Source organism: Kwoniella shandongensis, chromosome 2 (assembly GCF_008629635.2).
Source record: "Kwoniella shandongensis chromosome 2, complete sequence".
Classification (NCBI taxonomy): domain Eukaryota; kingdom Fungi; phylum Basidiomycota; class Tremellomycetes; order Tremellales; family Cryptococcaceae; genus Kwoniella; species Kwoniella shandongensis.
The window spans coordinates 1,122,805-1,142,733 of record NC_089288.1 but is presented as its reverse complement, the minus strand read 5'-3'; the positions used below and the strand labels follow the sequence as shown (position 1 = coordinate 1,142,733).

At 50.1% G+C, this 19,929-nt stretch overlaps 5 protein-coding genes across 5 annotated transcripts; 2 read left to right on the top strand and 3 right to left on the bottom strand.

Annotated features, from left to right (window-relative positions):
* Positions 1 to 449: 449 nt before the first annotated feature.
* On the top strand, positions 450 to 3,650 carry CI109_101101 (uncharacterized protein; the record flags this gene model as incomplete). Its single annotated transcript, XM_032002752.1, has 1 exon — positions 450 to 3,650. The coding sequence occupies one exon, from the start codon at positions 450 to 452 to the stop codon at positions 3,648 to 3,650; it is 3,201 nt and encodes a 1,066-aa protein (XP_031863091.1).
* Positions 3,651 to 3,882: 232 nt separating this feature from the next.
* CI109_101100 (uncharacterized protein) lies at positions 3,883 to 7,976 on the bottom strand (the record flags this gene model as incomplete). The annotated part of the gene is made up of 5 exons (XM_032002751.1): positions 3,883 to 5,107; positions 5,167 to 5,312; positions 5,372 to 5,443; positions 5,496 to 7,363; positions 7,523 to 7,976. The coding sequence occupies 5 exons, from the start codon at positions 7,974 to 7,976 to the stop codon at positions 3,883 to 3,885; spliced, it is 3,765 nt and encodes a 1,254-aa protein (XP_031863090.1).
* An 843-nt stretch (positions 7,977 to 8,819) lies between these two features.
* On the bottom strand, positions 8,820 to 10,276 carry CI109_101099 (uncharacterized protein; the record flags this gene model as incomplete). Its single annotated transcript, XM_032002750.1, has 7 exons — positions 8,820 to 8,878; positions 8,935 to 9,011; positions 9,068 to 9,273; positions 9,331 to 9,648; positions 9,720 to 10,068; positions 10,174 to 10,187; positions 10,250 to 10,276. The coding sequence occupies 7 exons, from the start codon at positions 10,274 to 10,276 to the stop codon at positions 8,820 to 8,822; spliced, it is 1,050 nt and encodes a 349-aa protein (XP_031863089.1).
* A 1,271-nt stretch (positions 10,277 to 11,547) lies between these two features.
* Positions 11,548 to 13,127, top strand: CI109_101098 (YbgI/family dinuclear metal center protein; the record flags this gene model as incomplete). The annotated part of the gene is made up of 8 exons (XM_032002749.1): positions 11,548 to 11,646; positions 11,737 to 11,752; positions 11,817 to 11,865; positions 11,972 to 12,178; positions 12,281 to 12,450; positions 12,593 to 12,655; positions 12,720 to 12,778; positions 12,921 to 13,127. The coding sequence occupies 8 exons, from the start codon at positions 11,548 to 11,550 to the stop codon at positions 13,125 to 13,127; spliced, it is 870 nt and encodes a 289-aa protein (XP_031863088.1).
* A 128-nt stretch (positions 13,128 to 13,255) lies between these two features.
* Positions 13,256 to 19,862, bottom strand: CI109_101097 (uncharacterized protein; the record flags this gene model as incomplete). The annotated part of the gene is made up of 24 exons (XM_065966899.1): positions 13,256 to 13,480; positions 13,544 to 13,682; positions 13,777 to 13,901; positions 13,969 to 14,052; positions 14,137 to 14,339; positions 14,400 to 14,599; positions 14,657 to 14,784; positions 14,847 to 15,081; positions 15,135 to 15,293; positions 15,362 to 15,477; positions 15,530 to 15,754; positions 15,820 to 16,333; positions 16,574 to 16,925; positions 17,011 to 17,191; positions 17,390 to 17,767; positions 17,816 to 17,881; positions 17,962 to 18,066; positions 18,121 to 18,303; positions 18,355 to 18,535; positions 18,585 to 18,865; positions 18,912 to 19,121; positions 19,191 to 19,340; positions 19,406 to 19,539; positions 19,607 to 19,862. The coding sequence occupies 24 exons, from the start codon at positions 19,860 to 19,862 to the stop codon at positions 13,256 to 13,258; spliced, it is 4,830 nt and encodes a 1,609-aa protein (XP_065822971.1).
* Between the last annotated feature and the right edge of the window lie 67 nt (positions 19,863 to 19,929).

Here is a 19,929-nt window from a genome sequence, read left to right as displayed (position 1 = left end):
GGCTAATGGACTTTTGTCATACTTATACATGATAGAATCACATACATCACATACATACATAGCAAGTAGAGCATAACATGACATATTGATCTAGCATTGCATGATGATTTGTGTAGGAGCGGAAGCACGCGTAGCTCGTTGAGTAGCCTCCCCTGATTTTGATTTCATCACGGAATTTCGATTATTCGCTCTCGCTCTTCACTCCATATCGCATTAGCTCCTACAGCATAGCATTGAATCATATATACTGGCATCAGCTTGTTCCCATCAAGACCTTCTGCCTGTGTTGCCCATACGTCGAGACAGCGTCCGCTCAACCCCATCGCTACTACCAGCGTTACAATCGTTGAGGTCAACGGTACACGCGTAAGTCTCGTCGTGTCTCTTTCCAGTTCGCTCGTCCATATGAATACAAAGCTCATTTTGCTATTTCTTCTACGAACAGCAACATGGCTGAGGTCTCACCGCAACCCTCTTCAGAGGCGAAACCTACCTCGTCACGTCCCAGATCTAGCGGTTCATGGCTCCGTAACCTCTCACGTTCAAATCTCGCACTCCTCGTCTTACTATACGTCACCTCCCTCCACCTTGTCGGTCTTTACACCTTCACCCAGGGTTTCCTCCTTACCCGAGTAGCGATCCCCACCGTCTCTCCAGCGTACAGTGTCGATGAACCAGCACCTATACCTGCAAGATATAAGAAAGCTGTTATTCTCGTCATAGACGCTCTCAGAACGGATTTCATCTCCCCTCATTATCCTTCGCCCAAATCCCCCCATCATCATGATGTCCTCACTCTCCCCGCCGAACTATCAGCGAGTCAACCGGACCATTCCATCATCTTCAACACGTATTCCGACCCACCAACATCTACGATGCAACGACTGAAAGGAATCACGACCGGTTCTTTACCTACTTTTATCGACGTTTCGTCCAATTTCGCTTCTACCGCTGTGGAAGAAGATTCGCTCATCTCGCAATTGGTCCAAGCGAACAAGACGATTGGGTTCATGGGCGATGATACGTGGATCAACTTGTTCCCTGACTCGTTCACCCTCTCCCATCCATACGATTCGTTCAATGTCGAAGATTTACATTCTGTCGACGAAGGAGTTATCGAGCATCTCTTCCCGTATTTACATCCAGAGAACCAAACACGATGGGACGTGTTGATTGGACATTTCTTGGGTGTCGATCATGTAGGACATAGAGTCGGGCCGAATAGAGATACGATGAAGACCAAGTTGGAACAGATGGACAAGGTGTTGAGACAGGTCGTGGAGGCAATCGACGAGGAGACATTGTTGGTCGTTCTGGGAGATCATGGGATGGACGATAAAGGGAACCACGGAGGAGATTCGGATCTGGAAACTGCAGCTGCACTGTGGTTGTATTCGAAAGGTTCTCCCTTGACCACTGCTGCAAGGCAGCCGGCGGGTATTCTGCCGACATATATTTTCCCCCGGTCGGAAACGCCTCTACGACACATCAACCAGATCGATATCGTGCCGACTCTCGCATTGTTGCTCGGTATCCCTATCCCATACAACAATCTCGGCGCTGTCATCCCTGAATGTTTTGCGATTCCAGACCAACAGCAATCGATATTGGAGTTGGCAACGAGGCTGAACGCCGAGCAAATCGATAGGTATATCCATTCGTACGGCGATAAAGCGGTACTCCGTGGTTTGGCCGGACCATTGGCGAAGGTCAAATCGGCAGCCGAGGCGACTCAAGCGGAAGGGGCGGAATCGGCGCAATCTGAGGACGGAGCGACGGCAAGAGGGAAGGTATCGGATTGGATCAAGAAACACTCCCACTCGGGACATCAACACGATGGCGCGAACAGCTCTGATAACAGCCAGGTTCTACAACAATCTATCAACGCACATCGACACTTCACTCTCGAGGCATTGCGCCATCTTCGAGCTCTATGGGCCCAATTCTCTGTCCCTCTTATCTTTGTTGGTTCTCTCATCCTTGGTCTCAGCGTTCTCACCCTCATCGCACTATACATCGGCGTGAGAAATAACGGTGCTAAATGGGACGTCTACGCTCGACTCGCTCTTGAAACCGCTGCCATGGCTTCTGGCGTTATCGCTTCTGTTGTCGGTACCGTCGCTGGTATCTACACCGCCAAGCCGCTGGTCGCCATCAAGACATTCATTGTCGTTTCCGCCATTGTATCGGAGATCGTTCTGATCGCACCTCTTTTTGTCCAATCGAGGATATCGCTTCTCTCGTCATTCTCAATCAACCGAGCGATTGGGCCATTGCTCCTCTTTGCCCACTCAATCTCGTTTGCGTCAAATTCGTTCGTCATGTGGGAAGATCGATTGGTGCTTTTCCTCATTACAACCGTCCCGGTCATTTATTTCATCAAAGCTCTTAGTGCACCGACGGCAAACATGAGACTAAAGATCATCTTCCTCTCGATCGCGTATGCAATCCTCGTTCGACTCATTGCAACGGTCACGATCTGTCGAGAAGAACAACAGCCTTACTGTCGAGTCACGTTTTATTCGGGTAACACGCCAACTGCGCCAGCATGGGCACTGGTGGCGATCATCCCACTTGCTTTGCAACTGCCTCGAGCTATTGGACTTACACTTACACGATCCAAGTCACTCGGTGGACCCGCCCCTTTCTTCCTTGGAATGTTATGGCGTGGTGTCCTCGTCGCCAACGCTGTTTATTGGGTACTCGAATGGCTCGAATCGCATCACAATCTCAACCCTGATCGAATACCTCTCGTCAAATTGCTCAAATTGTGGATCGCCCGAACTTCTGTCGGCGTGACGATCGGTGCGATGCCATATGTATGGTTGACCTCACCACTGTGTATCTCCGTGGAGAGGACTACGGATCAGACGAACGGAAAGGAAGATGTGACAGTGTTCGGATTCGCCAATGCGTTCGGATCGACCTACATCCTTTTCTTATTGGTTCCATTCGCTTTGATCCATCTCGTCTCATTACCGATGGCTCAACTGACTCTTTCGGGGATGTTGGTCGCGCTCTTGGTTTATCTCGAATTGGTGGACACTCGACGCGATGCCATTGCTCTCACGCAATCTTTTGCGAGTCAAGCGAGTACGACGGCCGGATTTGACATGGACGGATCTGGCCCCGACTTCTCATTGACGATCGTCCGACCTACATTCACCGATATCGTACCCATCGCATTGGGTGGATTCGTCACTTTCTTCGCGACGGGACACCAAGCGGTGTTATCTTCCATCCAATGGAAATCGGCTTTTATAGGCTTCGATACGGTCACTTATCCCTTTTCGCCATTACTCGTAATCTTGAATACTTGCGGCCCATTCTTCCTTTCGGCAATCACTATCCCCCTCATGGCACTGTGGAACATCTCGCCAAGACCAAGATCGACTATACCCACTCTGGCACATTCGTTACAATTATCTTTGGCATTCCTGATATACCACACAACTGTCGTGTTTGCCAGTGCTATCACAGCAGCGTGGCTTAGAAGACATCTCATGGTGTGGAAAGTGTTCGCACCCAGATTCATGCTCAGCGGCGTTACACTACTTGTGGTAGACGTAGGGGTGTTGATTGCTATCGGAGTAGGAGTCAGAGTGACAGGATGGAAGATTAAGAGAACATTCGGATGTGAGAGCGTCTAGAGGAACGCAGTAACGAAGAAACGTTAAAAATATAACGATGCATATGCACAAGATGAGATTGAAATGATTAGATACAGTCTGGTATAAACAATGAAACGAAAAGAAGAAGGATTCTATGCGGGTTGGGAAATTAGAAATACTGTGCATGTGTTGTGTGGGATTGCTCGCAAATGTCCATCGGATCGTGTATCGTATCGTACATACTCCTCACCAAATCAAGTACTGACTCGGATTACTTGCCATGTCGACCGTGGTTCTTCTTCTTCTTCTTCTTGTCCTTCTTACTACCACCTCCATCCCCGTTACCTCCGCCACCACCACCACCGGTCTGTTGATTCTGAGTTTGTCCAGCTTGCGCAGATACTGTTGGAGCTGGAGCAGTGGATGTTTCGCTCGTATTGGCTCCTGTGCCAACTAACGACAGTCGGTTTTGGACTTGAGGAGAAGCCAATGGCGAACTTGAAGCAGATGGTGTGATAGGCAAATCTTCCACTGTCGGACTTCTCAAACCGCTCGGACTCCTCGTTAATCCACCTTGATCGCTGATCCTTCTCACGAATCCTTTGATGGAACTCAACCTCTTTCTCCTCTTATCGCCTTTAGCGTCGGAAGGAGCACTGTCGCCTGATCCGGTCGATCGAGCGGGCGAAGATTGTCCTTGTCCTTGTTCCGAAAGAGCTGAAGCGATAGATCCAGAGGTCGACATTCGTTTCGGGTTAGGAGGAGCGGTGGGGAATGGGACGGGTGTAAGGGATTTGGTGGTGACCGGTGAGACGGAGGATGAAGACGTTTGACGGGTAGGTGTGCCGATCACCGAGGGATTGGTTTGTTCTGTCTCGATGGCGGTGCTTTTGGCGTCGACATCGTCCTTGCTTGTCTCTGGCGCAGGAGTAGATACGACAACTTCGGCATTTACAGGAACAGGATCAGCCGCTTCTTCGGCTTTAGGAGCTTCAGCAACGGGATCGACTGAAGAGGGCGTAGCGGTAGTCGCAGCATCCGCCTTGTCGTCAGGCTTTCGCTCGGCGTCTTCAGCCTTGTCAGCCTCGACTTCCACAGGAGCCTTGATCGCGCCGGCATTTGAGGTCCCTTCTTGAGTCTCGGTGGCGCTAGGAGCAGCTGGCGCTTCCGTGTCGGTCGGCACCTTAGTTGCTTCCGCGAAGGAAACAGCTTCTGGGTTTTCGGCGATGGGAGGAGGCGCGTCCGCAGGGGAATCGACCGCGAAGCCCTCAATCTTGTCGTCACTTGATTGAGCTTCCTCAGCAACGGTCTCAGCAGAGGTCCCTTCCGCGGCCTGGGCCTCATCTCCACCGCTTGGCGCATCCTTGGGCTTAGACTCGTCCTGCTCATGCTTGTAACTCTTCTTGAAGTCAGCACTCGTTGGCAAATAGCTAGCAACCTTCTCGATATCGCTATCTTCGAGGAGTTCCGCTTCGGTATAGATCTGTCGCTTCCACCTGTCCGACGCCATATCATCAGTAGGTGCCCAATACAGGAAGAACTCTTGACCGCTCACATCTTTGCGAAGGCGCCATCCTCTTCCATGAGCTGCTTGTAAGGTGCACACTCGACAACCTCGCCGTCCTTCATGACCATAATCTTGTCCGAGTTGATGATTGTTGACAATCGATGCGCGATCGAGAGGCTGCTTCGACCTTTCGCCTGCGATACCAAACACATGACTTAGCAGCAATAGGTCGTATAGATGACATTCTACTTACAAGAATCGCAAGAGACTTCTGGATTTCTCGCTCGGTTTCCGTGTCCAACGCACTCGTAGCTTCGTCCAACACCTGAAGTCATCTGTCAATATAATCCCATGGTCGGAAAACAAAAATCACTCACCAAAATGGCCGGAGACTTGAGGAACATCCTTGCCAGACTGACTCGCTGCTTTTCGCCACCAGACAATCTCACACCACGTTCACCCACAACCGTCTCGTACTGTTCATCGAAAGTCATAATCTTGTCATGGATCCTTCCAGCTATTGCCGCTTCGATGATCTCTTCGTCTGAAGAGTCAGGTTTACCGTAAGCGATATTGGCTCCGATGGTGTCGTTCCAAAGGACGCTGTCTTGGGGTACGATACCGATAGCTTTTCGAAGGGATTCCTGAGTGACTGTCGAGATGTCTTGGCCGTCAATGTATATATGACCAGAGGAGACGTCATAGAATCGGTAAAGAAGACGAAGGATAGTCGATTTGCCAGAACCCGTTTCTCCAACAAGCGCCATAGATTCTCCCTTCTCCAATCGGAAACTGATGTTTTTGATAGCATCCTTCTTTCCGTCGTAAGAGAAAGTGACGTTGTCGAATTCGATCACACCGTCTGTGACGATCAACTCCTTGGCGTCAGCCGGGTCTTTGATCTCAGTCTTTTCTCCTAGGAGATTCAACATCTTCTCGGCGTCGGTGACATCTCGACTGATATCCTTGTAAAGGCTTGACAGCTGGTTGAGGGGTGTGGTAAATTGGGAGAAATACTGGATGTAGACAACGAAGACCGCTGCATCCGCGCGTCCGTTCATAATCTTGATGGCGAGCAACATGGCACCGACCGCAAAGGCGAAGGTGAGCAGGAGAGATTGTACCGCATAGATAGTCTGGAAACCCATTCGCCAAGTATAATCAATGTTCATGAGTTCGTCGACAGCCTCTTCGAACCGTTGGATCTCGCGGCGTTCCGAGGTGAAATACTTGACGCTCTCCCAGTTATTCAAAACGTCTGAAACAATACCTCTTTGCGATACGTCTGAGTCGATGTACGATTGTCGAAGCTTCTGTCGACGACGGGTGGAGTAGACTGAGAAGCCGATGTATGGGATCATGACGATCATAACGCCGACGGTGATAAGAGGGCCGAACAGCCAAAGGAACACAGCGAGACCGATGAAGACATCGGCGACGGTTGGGAAGACTTCGAACAAGATGGTACGGAACAATTCGTTGATGGCGGATCCTCGATCGATGATACGCATGACTTCACCAGTGTTTCTCTTGGTGTGATACGAGAGCGAGAGATCGAGCAAGTGGTTGAAGCAGAGCATCTGCATCTCCTTGTCGGTGTACTGGACGACGGGGATCCAGAAGAACTGCTGAGCGAGACCCATGATACCCCACCCGTTGATCAGTCTGACGATCAGGTAGAGAATGAGGGCTTTCCAAACATCGATTGAATTGCGCCAATTCGCCAACGCTCGGACGACCAGACCGAGACTTATAGGGCCGAGAGGGTTCAACACACGTTGGATGACGAGGAAGAAGCCGGTCATCGCGACGTAAAATTGAAGCTTCCGACTTGTAGACGGCCATAGCTTCGGCACAAGGACTTTGAACTTTGGCCAGGCATCTTTGAAAGCCAGAGTTTTCTTCTCCTCTTTCTTTTGACCAAGCTTCTTTGACATTTTGATCTTCTGAGGGGGAGCTGGGGTGGCAGGGGCTGGAGCTGGGGTATTAGCCCCGTTGGTAGGTTGGGGAGTTGTGGAAGTGGATTTGTTGGGATCCACGGGACCGTTCTCGAAAGTGCCATATTCAGCAGCACTTTGGACGGTACGGCCATCGCCATTGCCATGGTTGACAAGACTAGTCGTCTCGTCAGCCTTCTCGTAGGTGACTCGTGGGTTGGACATTGCTGTGAGGAGGATGGGGAGGAGTAGGATTCTGAGGATTGAGGGGACAAGAGCGAGTACGGCGAAGATCCTATTATATCCAGCTGTCGAAGGTCGCAACGGGGTCGAGTGTACGGAGGTATATTGTCATACACGTAAGAGGGAGGAGGCGTAATGAATGGTTGATAAGAGACAAGGTGAAAGGACGCATATCGTTACATTGTCAGCTTATCAAAGGGTCTCGAAAGGAGCGTATCACTCACCAGAATGGATCTCTCTCAAGACCAGTCCCACCAGGTTTGGGATTTCCAGCACCAACGCTAGAAGCACAAGCATGACCAAGCCCTTCCCTCCGAACCTCTTTCTCCACACAACTCCCACGATTGCCAAACCCCAAACGACGAACCCCCCAAGAGCATACAAGACCTCGCCCGCTAGAGCATGTCCTTTCAGTCTGGAGGGCAGTTCAACGCCATATCGACTTCGAGCGGTGAGTATATCCGCGACGAGGATGATGATATCGGCAAACGAGGTGAGGGCAAGGGAAAAGAGGATAGTGAGGATAAGGGAACGTCGTGGCGTGATCGTTTGAACTCGGATAGGTCGGATGCCAGGGATAGGGGGAAGGGGTAGAGAGGAAGGGACGAGAAAGGAGGTGAGAGGGAGAACGAGAACGAGCGGAGTGAGATAGTGGAGGTAGGTGAGAGGGAACGCCATGGTGCCAACTGACTATAGTATTCGTCTGACAGCTTGACGGGACGAGAGGGAAAGTTTAGGGAGACTCGCGATGAATGCCGGGTCGACACCACTGAGGAAAGCGGACTATGTTTGAATGAGCATGTATGTTTAGGAGTCTATGAAATTCAATAGCAACATACCTAGATGTAAATCGATAGTATTGCTATCCGAGCAATTTTGTATTACAAGCCTTGACCTCCTAGCTGGCCGGTCGCTGCTCAACGAACTCGGCAAAGCAGTCGAAGTGGACTGAGCAGATATTTCCCTGTACTCGATCAAACTAAGCACCCAGTTCACTCGATCGTCCAATCGAGTGGAAGTACTGGTGTATCCTTGACGTTGAATGACGAGGACCCGACTGAATCGAGCTTTGTTGCCAGATAATCGAGAAAGTTGGAAGAAAGGAATCAACGAATGCGTCAGTGCAAGGTCTGCTCGCCGCGCGTGGAGGCAGCCCACGTGGTGAGGGGTTTATCTATAAGTAGATAAGATCAAACCTCAATCATCGTTATGTAGCTTTATCATATAGGCTCTTACAAGCTCGTCGTGACTATCCCTATCGCCTGTACTGTACTTTCAGAATCTCTGACACTGCTCGACACACATTCATCACGGTATAGAAGTTTTGACTTTTCCGCCCGCACATGTTTCGGTTTTCAGACAGCAAGGTAGGGTTGCAGAAGAGAGATCCGTTACGAAAAGTGAATCAGACAAAAGCTAAGAATTGGGACATCCACAACAACTGACTGTACTACATAGCACCCTCGTAAGATTAATTTCAGCAGAAAAGAAAACGGAACAAGTCTATTTAAGGGGTATCGATTACTTCTTGGTACCGAAGTAGACACCGAGGATGATAGCGATGATGGCAAGGATAGCAACTACAAGGGAATACATCAGTTTCGGATTGATTGGTGCCAGATGCGGCCAGACTCACTGCAGATCCAGAAGCAGATCCACTTCTTTCTCCTAGCCTTACGAGCGGAATCGACAGCTTTTGTAGTCTGGTCGTAGCTGTAGGCGAGGCGAATTAGCAACTGTCAATCTCTTTAGATGAAACAATCACTCACCCGGCCTTGATGTCGGTGTCAACGCCTTGAGCCTGTGTCTCGACGTTGATGATAGTCTCATCTTGCTGCTCGACGAGCATGGCCATCTCTGAGAACATTTGAGCGAGCTCGGTGAGAGTCTTCTCAATCTTCTGAATCTCGGCGTGACGTTCTTGGACCTCTCGGTAAGCACCACGAGCAGCACCGTATCGGTTAGAGTTGAGCAGCTGCGTTTTAGTCAGCTCAGCTGCTTAAAATGGAACAGGGATGATTATGCAACTCACAGCCTGGGAGAAAACTTGAGGATTGTCACTCTCCGTGACCTGCCTGACCTCCTCCTCGGTAGCAGAAGGGTTGACGATCCTGTACTGTCGCTCTACCCTGTCCTTGACCTTCTTCCTGAACTCCTTCTCGATCACCTGATGCTCCTGCAACAGACTCTGGAAACGGGTCTTGACACCTTCCGCTTGGGTCTTCTGAGCACGGTCACCCTTTGCGAGTTTATAGAGTTTCTTGATTTGGTTCTTGGTCTCTTCTCGCTGAGTTCGGGCTTGGTTGTTGAGCTGTTCAGCGTAAGCAGCAGCTTGAGGGTCGGTCGATGTCTACGAGGAGGGGAGAATGATGTCAGCTCGTGCAGCTTGGATCACTCACAGGGCCTACGCATCTGACTCACCAAGCTGGATTGATGGGCTGATCGAACGGCTTGGATCTGCTCTTGCAACTGACTCAACAGAGAGTTGGTTGTGCTCAACTCTGACCAGAAGTCCGCTCCAGTGGCACCATTCCCATTGACGCCGCCCATGGCGTACTGCTCCTGTTGACCGTACTGACCGCCGTAAGGGTTTCCAGCATTCTGACCGTAGCCTCCGGGAACACCGCCATTGCCGCCGTACTGGTTGTAACCCTGGTTCGGGTTGGGAGCCTGCTGGACGGCTTGTTGGGCGTAAGGGTTGGGTTCACGGGAAGGAGCAATCACACCGTTGCCTCCTGGAGGATAGGTGGGTTGAGGTGCAGAGGTGTCACTGTAGTAGAGAAAGAGTCGTCAGCGTGCGAATTCGTGTTCGCGTACAGGATCGTCAAGTAAAATGGTCGATGGACGCGAGGATGCGAGGATAAAGAAGACTGACCCGTATTGTCGGTTCTACAGTGTAAGAGTCACGGTAAGCCCAGATCCACCTGGCTGGATATCTCGGAAACACTCACGACATTCCCGAGTCTATCTCTAGCCATTTTTGAACGTATATACTTTGAGCAGAAAGCCGTCTAATCAATCAACGAAAAGTACGGTTTGAGGTCGGGGCGTTCGTTCGTTTTGTTGTTCGGACCAGCCGCGACGTGGAGGATTGTGTAAAGCGAGAAGAGGAAAGTGACGAGCGATCAATGATACTCCTTCGATAGAGTTTTTACGCCGAAGTCAAAGAGGAAAGCGATTGGATTTGTGAGACTGGTCTGTTGACAGGTCTTGCGTCTTGGTCTATCGCTTAGACAAGAAAGAGAAAGGCTGTGCGTGGCTCGGTTGTCTCGGTCCAACTGCTATTCTTGCGTCAAAAACGTTGTTGTGGTATGCAACACGATACGACCCGAGTGTGCTTGGGGATGTGTAAGAGAGGTGGATGGAAGGATGGAGTGAGAGGTTGGATGATGAAAGGATGTGAGATGTGGGATGTAAGGAATGGGACGATGAGCGAGGCTTGTGATGGATGGGTGTGCGGGAATGTCTGTCTCTGTCTCTGTCTCCCTCTCACAACGCACTCAGTCAATCAATCACTCCACCATAGCGCTACAATAAAATGGGCCGGTGCGTACGTATGAAACGAGTCTATGTATTTGTCACTCCCACTTTGTTAACCCCTTCCCTCGCGTTGTGGGATTCCCCCCTTTGCGTTTGACCGTTGCCCTGAATTTCCATTGTGCGAGCAAAGTGGCACATATTACGAAACGCGTCATCCCTGTTCACAGTGATGGGCTCCGAGCGTACCGGAATGTCGGCAACCGAGATGATCTTGCGTTCAACGATAAAGGTATTACAGATTCAAGAGATCCACAGCACACAAAGATACGTACCATGTATACACTGCACTGCACGAGCATGTGCATGTCGATCTCTTCCCGCGTTGGGAACCTGTCACCGTGACAGATTGCTGTTGCGCGCTTGCGTGGGTAGAGGTCAAACGAGCAAAGGGTCGCTGGACTTTAGGATGGGAGAACGGTCTAGTACTACTCTAGCGTAGGTGCACCTGCATCAAATCAAAACAACAACAACACGCTTTTGAAGACTACTGCCGTGTACAGATAGATGTAAAAGGACTGTATTATATGGGATCAAAGGTGACACAAAGATTTTGCCACATCATGAACATGCAAGAGATTCCTTACGTATCTACGGCTTTACCTCCACTTTTGACCTCCCACCCGAAATCATCATCATCATCTCCATACAATACCAGTTCGATATCATTAGACCAATACAATCAAACGACCCACTCTAGTGTATGTCAAATATGGGCGTCTCGTCTCCCCAAGTTACCTCGTTGGCACTTATCAAGCGGGTGTGGGAACGTATCGCGCCGTTACAGCTGGCAGACAAGTCTTGGGATAATGTGCGTGGCATTTGCGTTTGGTTCCGATTGCAGTCCGGAGTTGTGTCGTAGTCTCATGCTTATACCGATGTGCGGCATTGATTACCTTAGGTCGGACCCATGATTGGTGGGTCTAACGGTCGTCTTGGTCAAAGCGTGTTGGAATCGAGCTGACACCCAGTCCTGTACAGAGGCACCTTTCCCGAACCCGAATCATCGTAAAGTGCTGTTGACTATCGAGTGGGTAGACCTGTCGCTCGTTCTGAGCATGCATCTCACTTCTTTCCCCCTCACTTCCCGCCACATACTGGATGACTCTACTAATGCAGATCTGTCGTGCTTTCAGCCTCACGCCCTCTGTCTGCGCGGAAGCACTCACAATCCCTTCTTTGTCCTTGATCGTCTCTTACCACCCACCCATCTTCCGAGGTCTCAAATCTCTCACTCTCTCCGACCCTCTACAAGCTTCTTTACTCAAACTATCAGCGAGAGGGATCTCGGTGTTTTCCCCTCATACAAGTCTGGATGCGACTCCGAATGGAATCAACACCTGGTGAGTGGTCTACTTCCTTGCACAAGATATGCTATGAAGGTCACGATCAGTCTCTGCATGAGTGATCCGGGTGCTAATTCCTTCCCCTGCGCTTGCGTACAGGCTCGTCAGACCTTTCGATGCGCTTGCAGCCTCTAGCACACCACTTACGCAGAGTGAAAACCTGGATGGTTTCGACGGTGCCGGTATGGGGAAACTTGTCAAGCTTAAATCTCCTTTGGACGTGAGCCAGGCTGTGAGGATGATGAAAGAGCATCTAGGGTTGAAGTATCGTGAGTCATCCTCCCTCTCACGATCACGATCACGATCAAAGTGCCTGTCGTCTGTATGGTGCCCTATGTCTTACTGCCGTACATGACTCGGGGAAGCGTGACGCAAGTGAGCTGATACGTTTTGACTATTTCTGGCGTACAGTCCAGCTTGCTCAGCCCGATATCGTCAAACCCGTTAGCTCTATCGCTTTCTGTGCAGGATCAGGTGAGCTGTCGCCACCCTATCCTTGATGACAAGACACAGCTCATATTCCTTCACTGCGTTAAAGGAGGAAGCATGTTCAAAGGTGTAGATGCGGAATTGTTCGTCACAGGCGAGATGTCCCATGTAAGTGGCTGTGGTTCGCACGTCAGACATTTATCCACTTCTGTCGCCTCTGTCACTTTCGGACCATGATCATACTCTCATTCCCACTTGTCTGTCCGGAGTTCAAATGGCGATACCCAGCTTACTGACCCTCACCTCACAGCACGAAGTCCTGTCTGCCGTAGCAAACGGTCAATCTGTCATCCTCGCAAATCACACAAACACTGAACGACCATACCTCTCTCAAGTCCTACAACCATGGTTGGAGAAAGAGTTGAATGCCGAGACCGATCTTCATGATGATGCGCCGAATGGTAAATGGGAAGTATTGGTCAGTAGAGCCGATGCGGACCCATTACGTGTCGTCTAAAAGTTTCAACCTATGATGAACAACGTATCAAAGGAAGAGGGAACGTAGAATGCAATTTTCCATTTTCGATATGGAAGTATATGTAGCTAGCTATGCAATTTGATGAAGATGAGACGGTACTTGTACAACTACGAATCAAAGATCTCCGCATTCAAATCATCTTCGACCACATCCCAATCCACTCCCACATTCTCATATACCCCTTCAAAAGTATCCATACTCGCCCTTGAGAAGAAGCTTTGAAGTTGATACAGACTTGTCAGAGATCGAACACTGCTCAAGCGAGGTCGACGTAGACCGTTCTCTCCACGGTCAGTGGTGTTAGGCAAGGCTATGCTTGAAGCGTCGCCATCCTATCGTAACAGCGACAAGATTAGCATGGAGTAAGATCTGGTTGCTAGCAGACTTTGACTCACCTTTTCTGATACCGGTGGAGCACCGTGGAATACTCCTTCGGAGAGAATGTCCGAAAGACGATCCATGATAGCTTCGGGAGTATGTTCTTCTGGGGGATAAGCAGCATCTGTAGTGTCGGTCACGAACATCCATTGGTGGCTACGACATGCCAAGCAGACATCAGTTAGTCCCTCTACAAAGCAATCAAGCTGACGCTGATCGGAGGAGCTGCCTGGAAGGAGCCAGCACTTACATTTGGAAATCCTCTGATTGAATTACTAACAGCAGATCTAGGAATTTGCACGCCGCCAGGACGAGCTGTAGCTGCTCCGAACCATCTTCTGGTGGGTCGTCCATTGTGAGTTCGAATATGCGTAACTACAATAGCATGAGTAAGAGCCAAGTAGCATCCTGGGGGTTATTTGGCGGAAAGAAGCGGACTTACCAACTCGCCAAGGATGACAGGCCAGAAGTTGGTAAGATGTTGAGGACTGATTCGACACATCAACACTCTCAAACAGAGATAGACCTGTAACCATATTGTCAGTCTAGATCAAACAACAGCTCAAGCAGCGAGCTTGCAACCTCGTCTCCCTGCTCCAAGTCGACTGACCTCGGAATGAACTCTGGGCGAGACCGCACTTGACCTCAACATCTCAACAAGTCTCTCTTGGATTGCAGGTAATTGCGAGAGAGATCCATTCCTCTCTGCTGCAATCAACACGAAGCTGAGTCTTCTCAGATTCAGCGATTTAGCCAACATCTCTTGATCCCGATTCGAGAAGATGTTCGCCGACGAGGCGGAAGTTATGCGACCTGCGAGGTCCAACGATATCAGTTCTTTCTTGATCTACCAAGGGGGAATTGCGAGCTCACTTAGCAGATCTCCGAATCGCTCTTTATCCGAATCCATCAGAGCACCAATCAAGACTTTCCAATACCCTACTTCCTCTGCAGATTTTGCTCTGAAGAAGCGCGAGTCGGCAAACACATCACTGATCTGCAATCGCCATGTTTTGACAGCGGATGGAATCTTAGCGATCTCAAGGACGATTCGGAGTACGCTGGGATCGACTCTGTGTTTGGGTCTGCCATTCAGCTTTCTGCATTCTCATCGCTAGGGGTGTACTCACTTTCCTCTTTTGAAAGCTGGAACAACGATGGTTACTCCGATCCCGCTACAGGCCGAGTTCACTCGATCGGGTTCCACTAGTAGAGTTCTGAGATTGGGAATGATCGACGAGGCCAAATAATCGTTTATCTGGCAAGGTCCGCATGTCAACCTGATTCCAGACTTGATTGTAACACTAGGCTGAGACTAACCTTTTGAAGCCCCTCCTCACTTGTGGTCACCAGGCCATTCTTCTTAGGATCACTAGATCCATTCTCGTATACCTGATCTCGCTCTCTCTCCCACAGACCGCCATCTGTGATCTTTGCAGCGTTGGTCACTACGTGATCCAACACTTTCGCATACGTGTCTTGTAGATCCCTCCTCAGTCTCCGGTCCTCCAGAGCGCTCGTCTTCGATACTGTCATAGCGAGGACTGTCAAGCATCTACCGTATAGTCAGGGTCAGCGATAAGGGATCTCTTCTCGATCGATACTTACCTCAGAATGGCCAAGAGTTGGACTCGCGCAGTGGAGGAAGCTAGACTTGCAAGCACATCTCTCGCAAAGTTGAACAGAGTTGTCCAGACCTGCACAGCTATCGGCGCTTCAAGACGAGAAACGTAGGCTTCAAGGAAAGCGAGGAATGCTGGATCGGCTCTGTAACAGTCAAAAGACATCAGAATTTTTCCTCTGCAACACCATCATTGAATGCAAAGTACACTTACCGGTACTCTGACATTGACGTCCGGCCCGATTTTCCCGACACGATTTGACAAAGTAACTCGACAACCCTTTGTGCGCTCGGCGTGAGTGCATCGACACAATCGAATATTGCCGCATCCTTCTCTCACAGTCAGCCCTATTCCAACTTGATGGCGTACCACATAACTCACGGTCACTTGTTCAGAGCACAAAGACCACACATGTACACAGCTAGCAATCACGCTGGAAGGCTGAGCCTTGAATATCTTCTCTAGAACCTTTCTCGCGCGCACTCCGATCTTCTCGAGAGTCTGGCTTTTGTATGCTCCGCCGGACGTCGTCGGGTTAGTGATGGTCCACGTGACCAACAAGGAGTGTATCGCGTCGTCCAGATATCTCGGTGATTCGATCTTGGCCTATATGATACATCCCTCAGTACTGAATCCCAGTAATTCCAGGTCGTTGTACTTGAATCACTTACCGGATCATTGGAGGGCGCTTCCACCGTGAAGACAGTGGAGACTAGACCTAAGATCCTGCTCCCGCCTTCCCCGTGCGCACTCGTCTCTTCGACCTTCCCAGGCTGAGAGCACAGCAACACCAAAACTCTCTCCAGCGCGTTCAATACCATCACGACTTCCGCATCCGCCACATTCAGCGACTCATCCAACACCGAGACTTTCTCGTATACGCTGTTGATCCTGAGTATGAAAAGTCTGATCTGCTGGCTGAAGCATTCTGCCAAGGAGTGTAGTAAAGATGGTCGAGAGGAGAGCATGGGGGCAGTCATGAGGATAAAATCGATCCAGTGTTGAAGGACAGGTGTGTTTGCGGAATTGGATAGGCCATCGATAATCGTCTGCACGAGCGCATCCTCGAAATCGGACTTGGGCTCCGCGACAGCCTTCTCGGGATTGGGCGAATGTCGCGCACTTTGATGTCGCGTTGAGGCAGACGAAGCGCTTATCACCGAGTGGAGGAGATGTAGCATCTTACTTTGCAGTGTCAGATTTCCCTGATGTACCGCTAACTGAAGTTTGGTGACAAGTGACTTCTTCAGCAAGAAGAGCTGCGCTTGTGAAACATCTCCTCGGGCTGTGATTGATTGCAGCAGGTCCAAGGAAGCACTTTGAACCCTCACAACAAGTGGTTTCGCACTCCTTCCTGTGTCCTCCGGAGCTTCCGTTTCGATGAACCTATCAAATTAGCCCCAATCCCTTTCACAGTGAACGTACCTTATCAAAGACAGCACCATCAGTTCGAGATATGATACTGCATTGGGAAAGGCACCTTCCGCTCTTGTGATCAGGGATGGATGTGGTGATCCTCGGATATCAGTAGATTGACAAGCTTTGCTCAACCCTTGTGCACCAAACTTGAATAGAGCCGATATGCTGTCGATGTAATATCTGACGAGAGCCAGATCGACCGGTCCAGCATAGACGCCATCGTTATACCGTATCGTAGGATCGAGAAGCCTACTCAGGATCGGATCCAAGACTCGGAAGTAGGAACGCAGATTACACCGCATCCAAGTTTCCGCTTGACGCTGGACATTCGGGTCAGAGCTTTTCAAGGCGTCGAGAACTACATTAACAGGCACATGGAAGATCTCGCCAGGCAACATCGAATCGTCTGAACATTAGCCAAACTCATATACTGCACCACTTACCAGTCAGACGCCAGAAGATGCCAAAGGCATCAAACGCCGCACTGTCGAAGGGCAACTTTGACATTCGCCGGGCAATAACGTTCTCGAGTGTATGTATTTCAGCGAGTTGGTTGTAGTCCCAGAGCAGTTCTACCGCACGGATATGGTACAATGAAGCAGATGGGCGTAGATAGCGGAAGAGCTAGCACGTATCAGCTGACACTCAGCAGAAGTGAACTTACGGAGTCCAGGATAGCAGATATGGTGGTATCGGTCGTGATCGTAATAGCAGGTGTGAAGGTTGAGCATCGGGACGCCTTTAGCGCAGCAACTACCAATGCTTCCACGACAGCGAAGGAAGAAATCTGCCTGTCAGCCTGGACTACAAGGTATGACATACCTTTGACAGTGCTTCGATAATGGCAGCGAGCCATCGATGCCCATTTACTAGAGCCAAAGAAGAGGACTCATGATCAATTAGAACTGACACAATTCTCACAGCCTCCAAGAGCGATTCTATCTCTTGGGTCACGGCGACTTTTTCGAATACAACGAACGCGTTCTGGACGATGCGAGGCAAAACCTCTGTATGAAGTCGACCTTGCGCAGAGTGAGGGTCTCCGTCCTTGCTATATAGGAGATCGGCCACTGAACGAGTATGCTCGACATCTGAAGTAATGGAGGAGCCCTTCGCGTAGGTACTAACCGGGATGAGTTCGGTTAGAGTTCTAGCCAGATGAAAGGCTTCAAGTTCAGCCTCAACCGTAAGGGTGTCGGACTGAGACGCCTCATCAGCCTTAGCTTCGCTAGGAGTGAAGCCACCTACAGTAATAGCACTGAGTACCGTGTCCAGTACGATGGGTACGTGTACCGAGTTGATCTCTTCGTCTGTCTGTGGTATCGATGCGACGATCCATCGCACGAGTTCTATAGCCTATCAAATAAGCTCAAGTCGTGGTATATAGCACTCACTCCTGATCCCTTCGAATTTAGCTCATCAAGCACGGAGGAATGCAGCTCTTTCCATATAACAACCGGCTCAACTGCTTCATATACGGCTGCCGCGGTAGCGAGGATCTGTCCATTTGGATTAGACTCCGCGTTGTCCGATCCCCATAGCAGAGCACTCACCTCATCCTTGACTGTTGAAGGACCACTCTCACTGGCGTCTTTGACTGTCCGTAACGAAGAAATAGCTAGTCTCTCAGACAAAACTGAACCGATCTCCCATTTGTCCAACAAAGAAAGGAAGACCTTGAACGGTCTCTGAGCGTCAAGTGACTCGGGAGGTGATCCTAATTTCTCCATATCGCTCTGCAAGTGTTCTAAATCAGCGCGTGTCGAGTTGGAGGCAAGCGGACTCACGTGCAGGGTAGTGATAAGCAGATCCAGACCATACTGGGTGAAGTAGGCAGTCTGTTCCTCCGACGTTTCTCCTGATCCTAGTAGCCATGTGTACACCCTCCGGCTGAGTGACAATTCCCTCTGCAGTACGACTCCACAAGCTGACCGCATCAACAGCTCCTTATCTTTTGCCTCCGCGTCCCTGCGACTCCGTTAGCACAGCAGATACTGCCCGAAGGCTGCAGACATACCTGATGGTATCTCCGTCGAGTCTGATAACACGGAGCAGCAAGTCCAATCCACTTCTTCTCACCAAGACATTCTCATCATTCAAGACGGCTGACACTCCACGTATGATCAACCCGCTCTCGATGCCTCCTCCTGACGCTTCTGGCGCTTTTAGCAGTCGGCGACCGAGATAATTCAGCGCCGAAAGACGAGATGTAGGGGAAGAGATGAGGATGAGGAAGATGTTCTGTAGAAAGAAAGATGGTTTGACAGCTTCCGACAGTCGGTCAAGCAACGACAAGATCTGGAAACACTCAGCGGCATGTCCAGTTTTTGAAGACAACACGTACCTTGTCAAAGAAATCCCCGGTTTCTTCCTCCATACCTGGCAGCAAAGCCAAAACGAACGCTTTCGTAGCTGGTCTCAGATTCTCTCCAAGTGGAAGATAGTACGTCTCGTATATCTTGATGAGCAGTGGTCGAACAGACGTAGCTGCATACTGAAAGAAGGGGAACAGTCCAGACGACCATATGAGAAGATCACGTTTCAGACCGTCCACCTACAAAAAGATGTATCAGCGGACACTCCAAGTGACTCAGGCGTCACGAGGAGACTTTTCTAGACTTACACCGATAATGCTGAAGATATACGCATAAACGTCCAGAGCTCGTTGGTGAACACCAGAGGGTAGCGCTGGATTCAGACATTGAGCCAGTCGTTTCGCTACAATAAGCTTTCTTGGTATTTCGGTGTATGGAGGAGATGGTGTTTGCAATGTCTGTCAAGTTGTCGTTTCGTTAGTCGATTCAACCTCTCTCAAGTTGGACATCACACGCTACCCACCTTGAGCAGTCTCGACAGGAAGGAGATGAAGTCGGCCCATTCGTTGACATTCTCGAACGATTGCAAGCTCTTATCTACCATCTGGGCAAATTTCTTGTACTTGCCATCACTTGCAAGTAGTGATGCAGCGGCAGCTGCACCATCACAAGAAATTCAGTACTGGACCTATGTCGGACTATACCACGCGAGTCATGGACATACCTTTACCAGCTCTCCTCTTCAATTCAGGTGTAGTCCGACCACTCGTTCCTCCCGAATCATCAAGATTTAAACTAGCCTGAGAAGCGCTGGACCCACTCCTCGATCGACCAGGTATCATAAGCTTGGATAATCGTCCGTGCGAAGCAGGTCGTCGAAGGGTTTTGGAGGTAGGTGATTGGGGTCGTGTGGATGGGAGGGAGGAAGGACCAGGTTGATCTGATAGCTCGTTCAGGTTCGGTGAGCGATGGGACGACATCGCGAGTGAGGTGCTGTGACTGGCTGATGCAACCAGTGTCAACTCAACTCTACGAAGAGGTTGAATG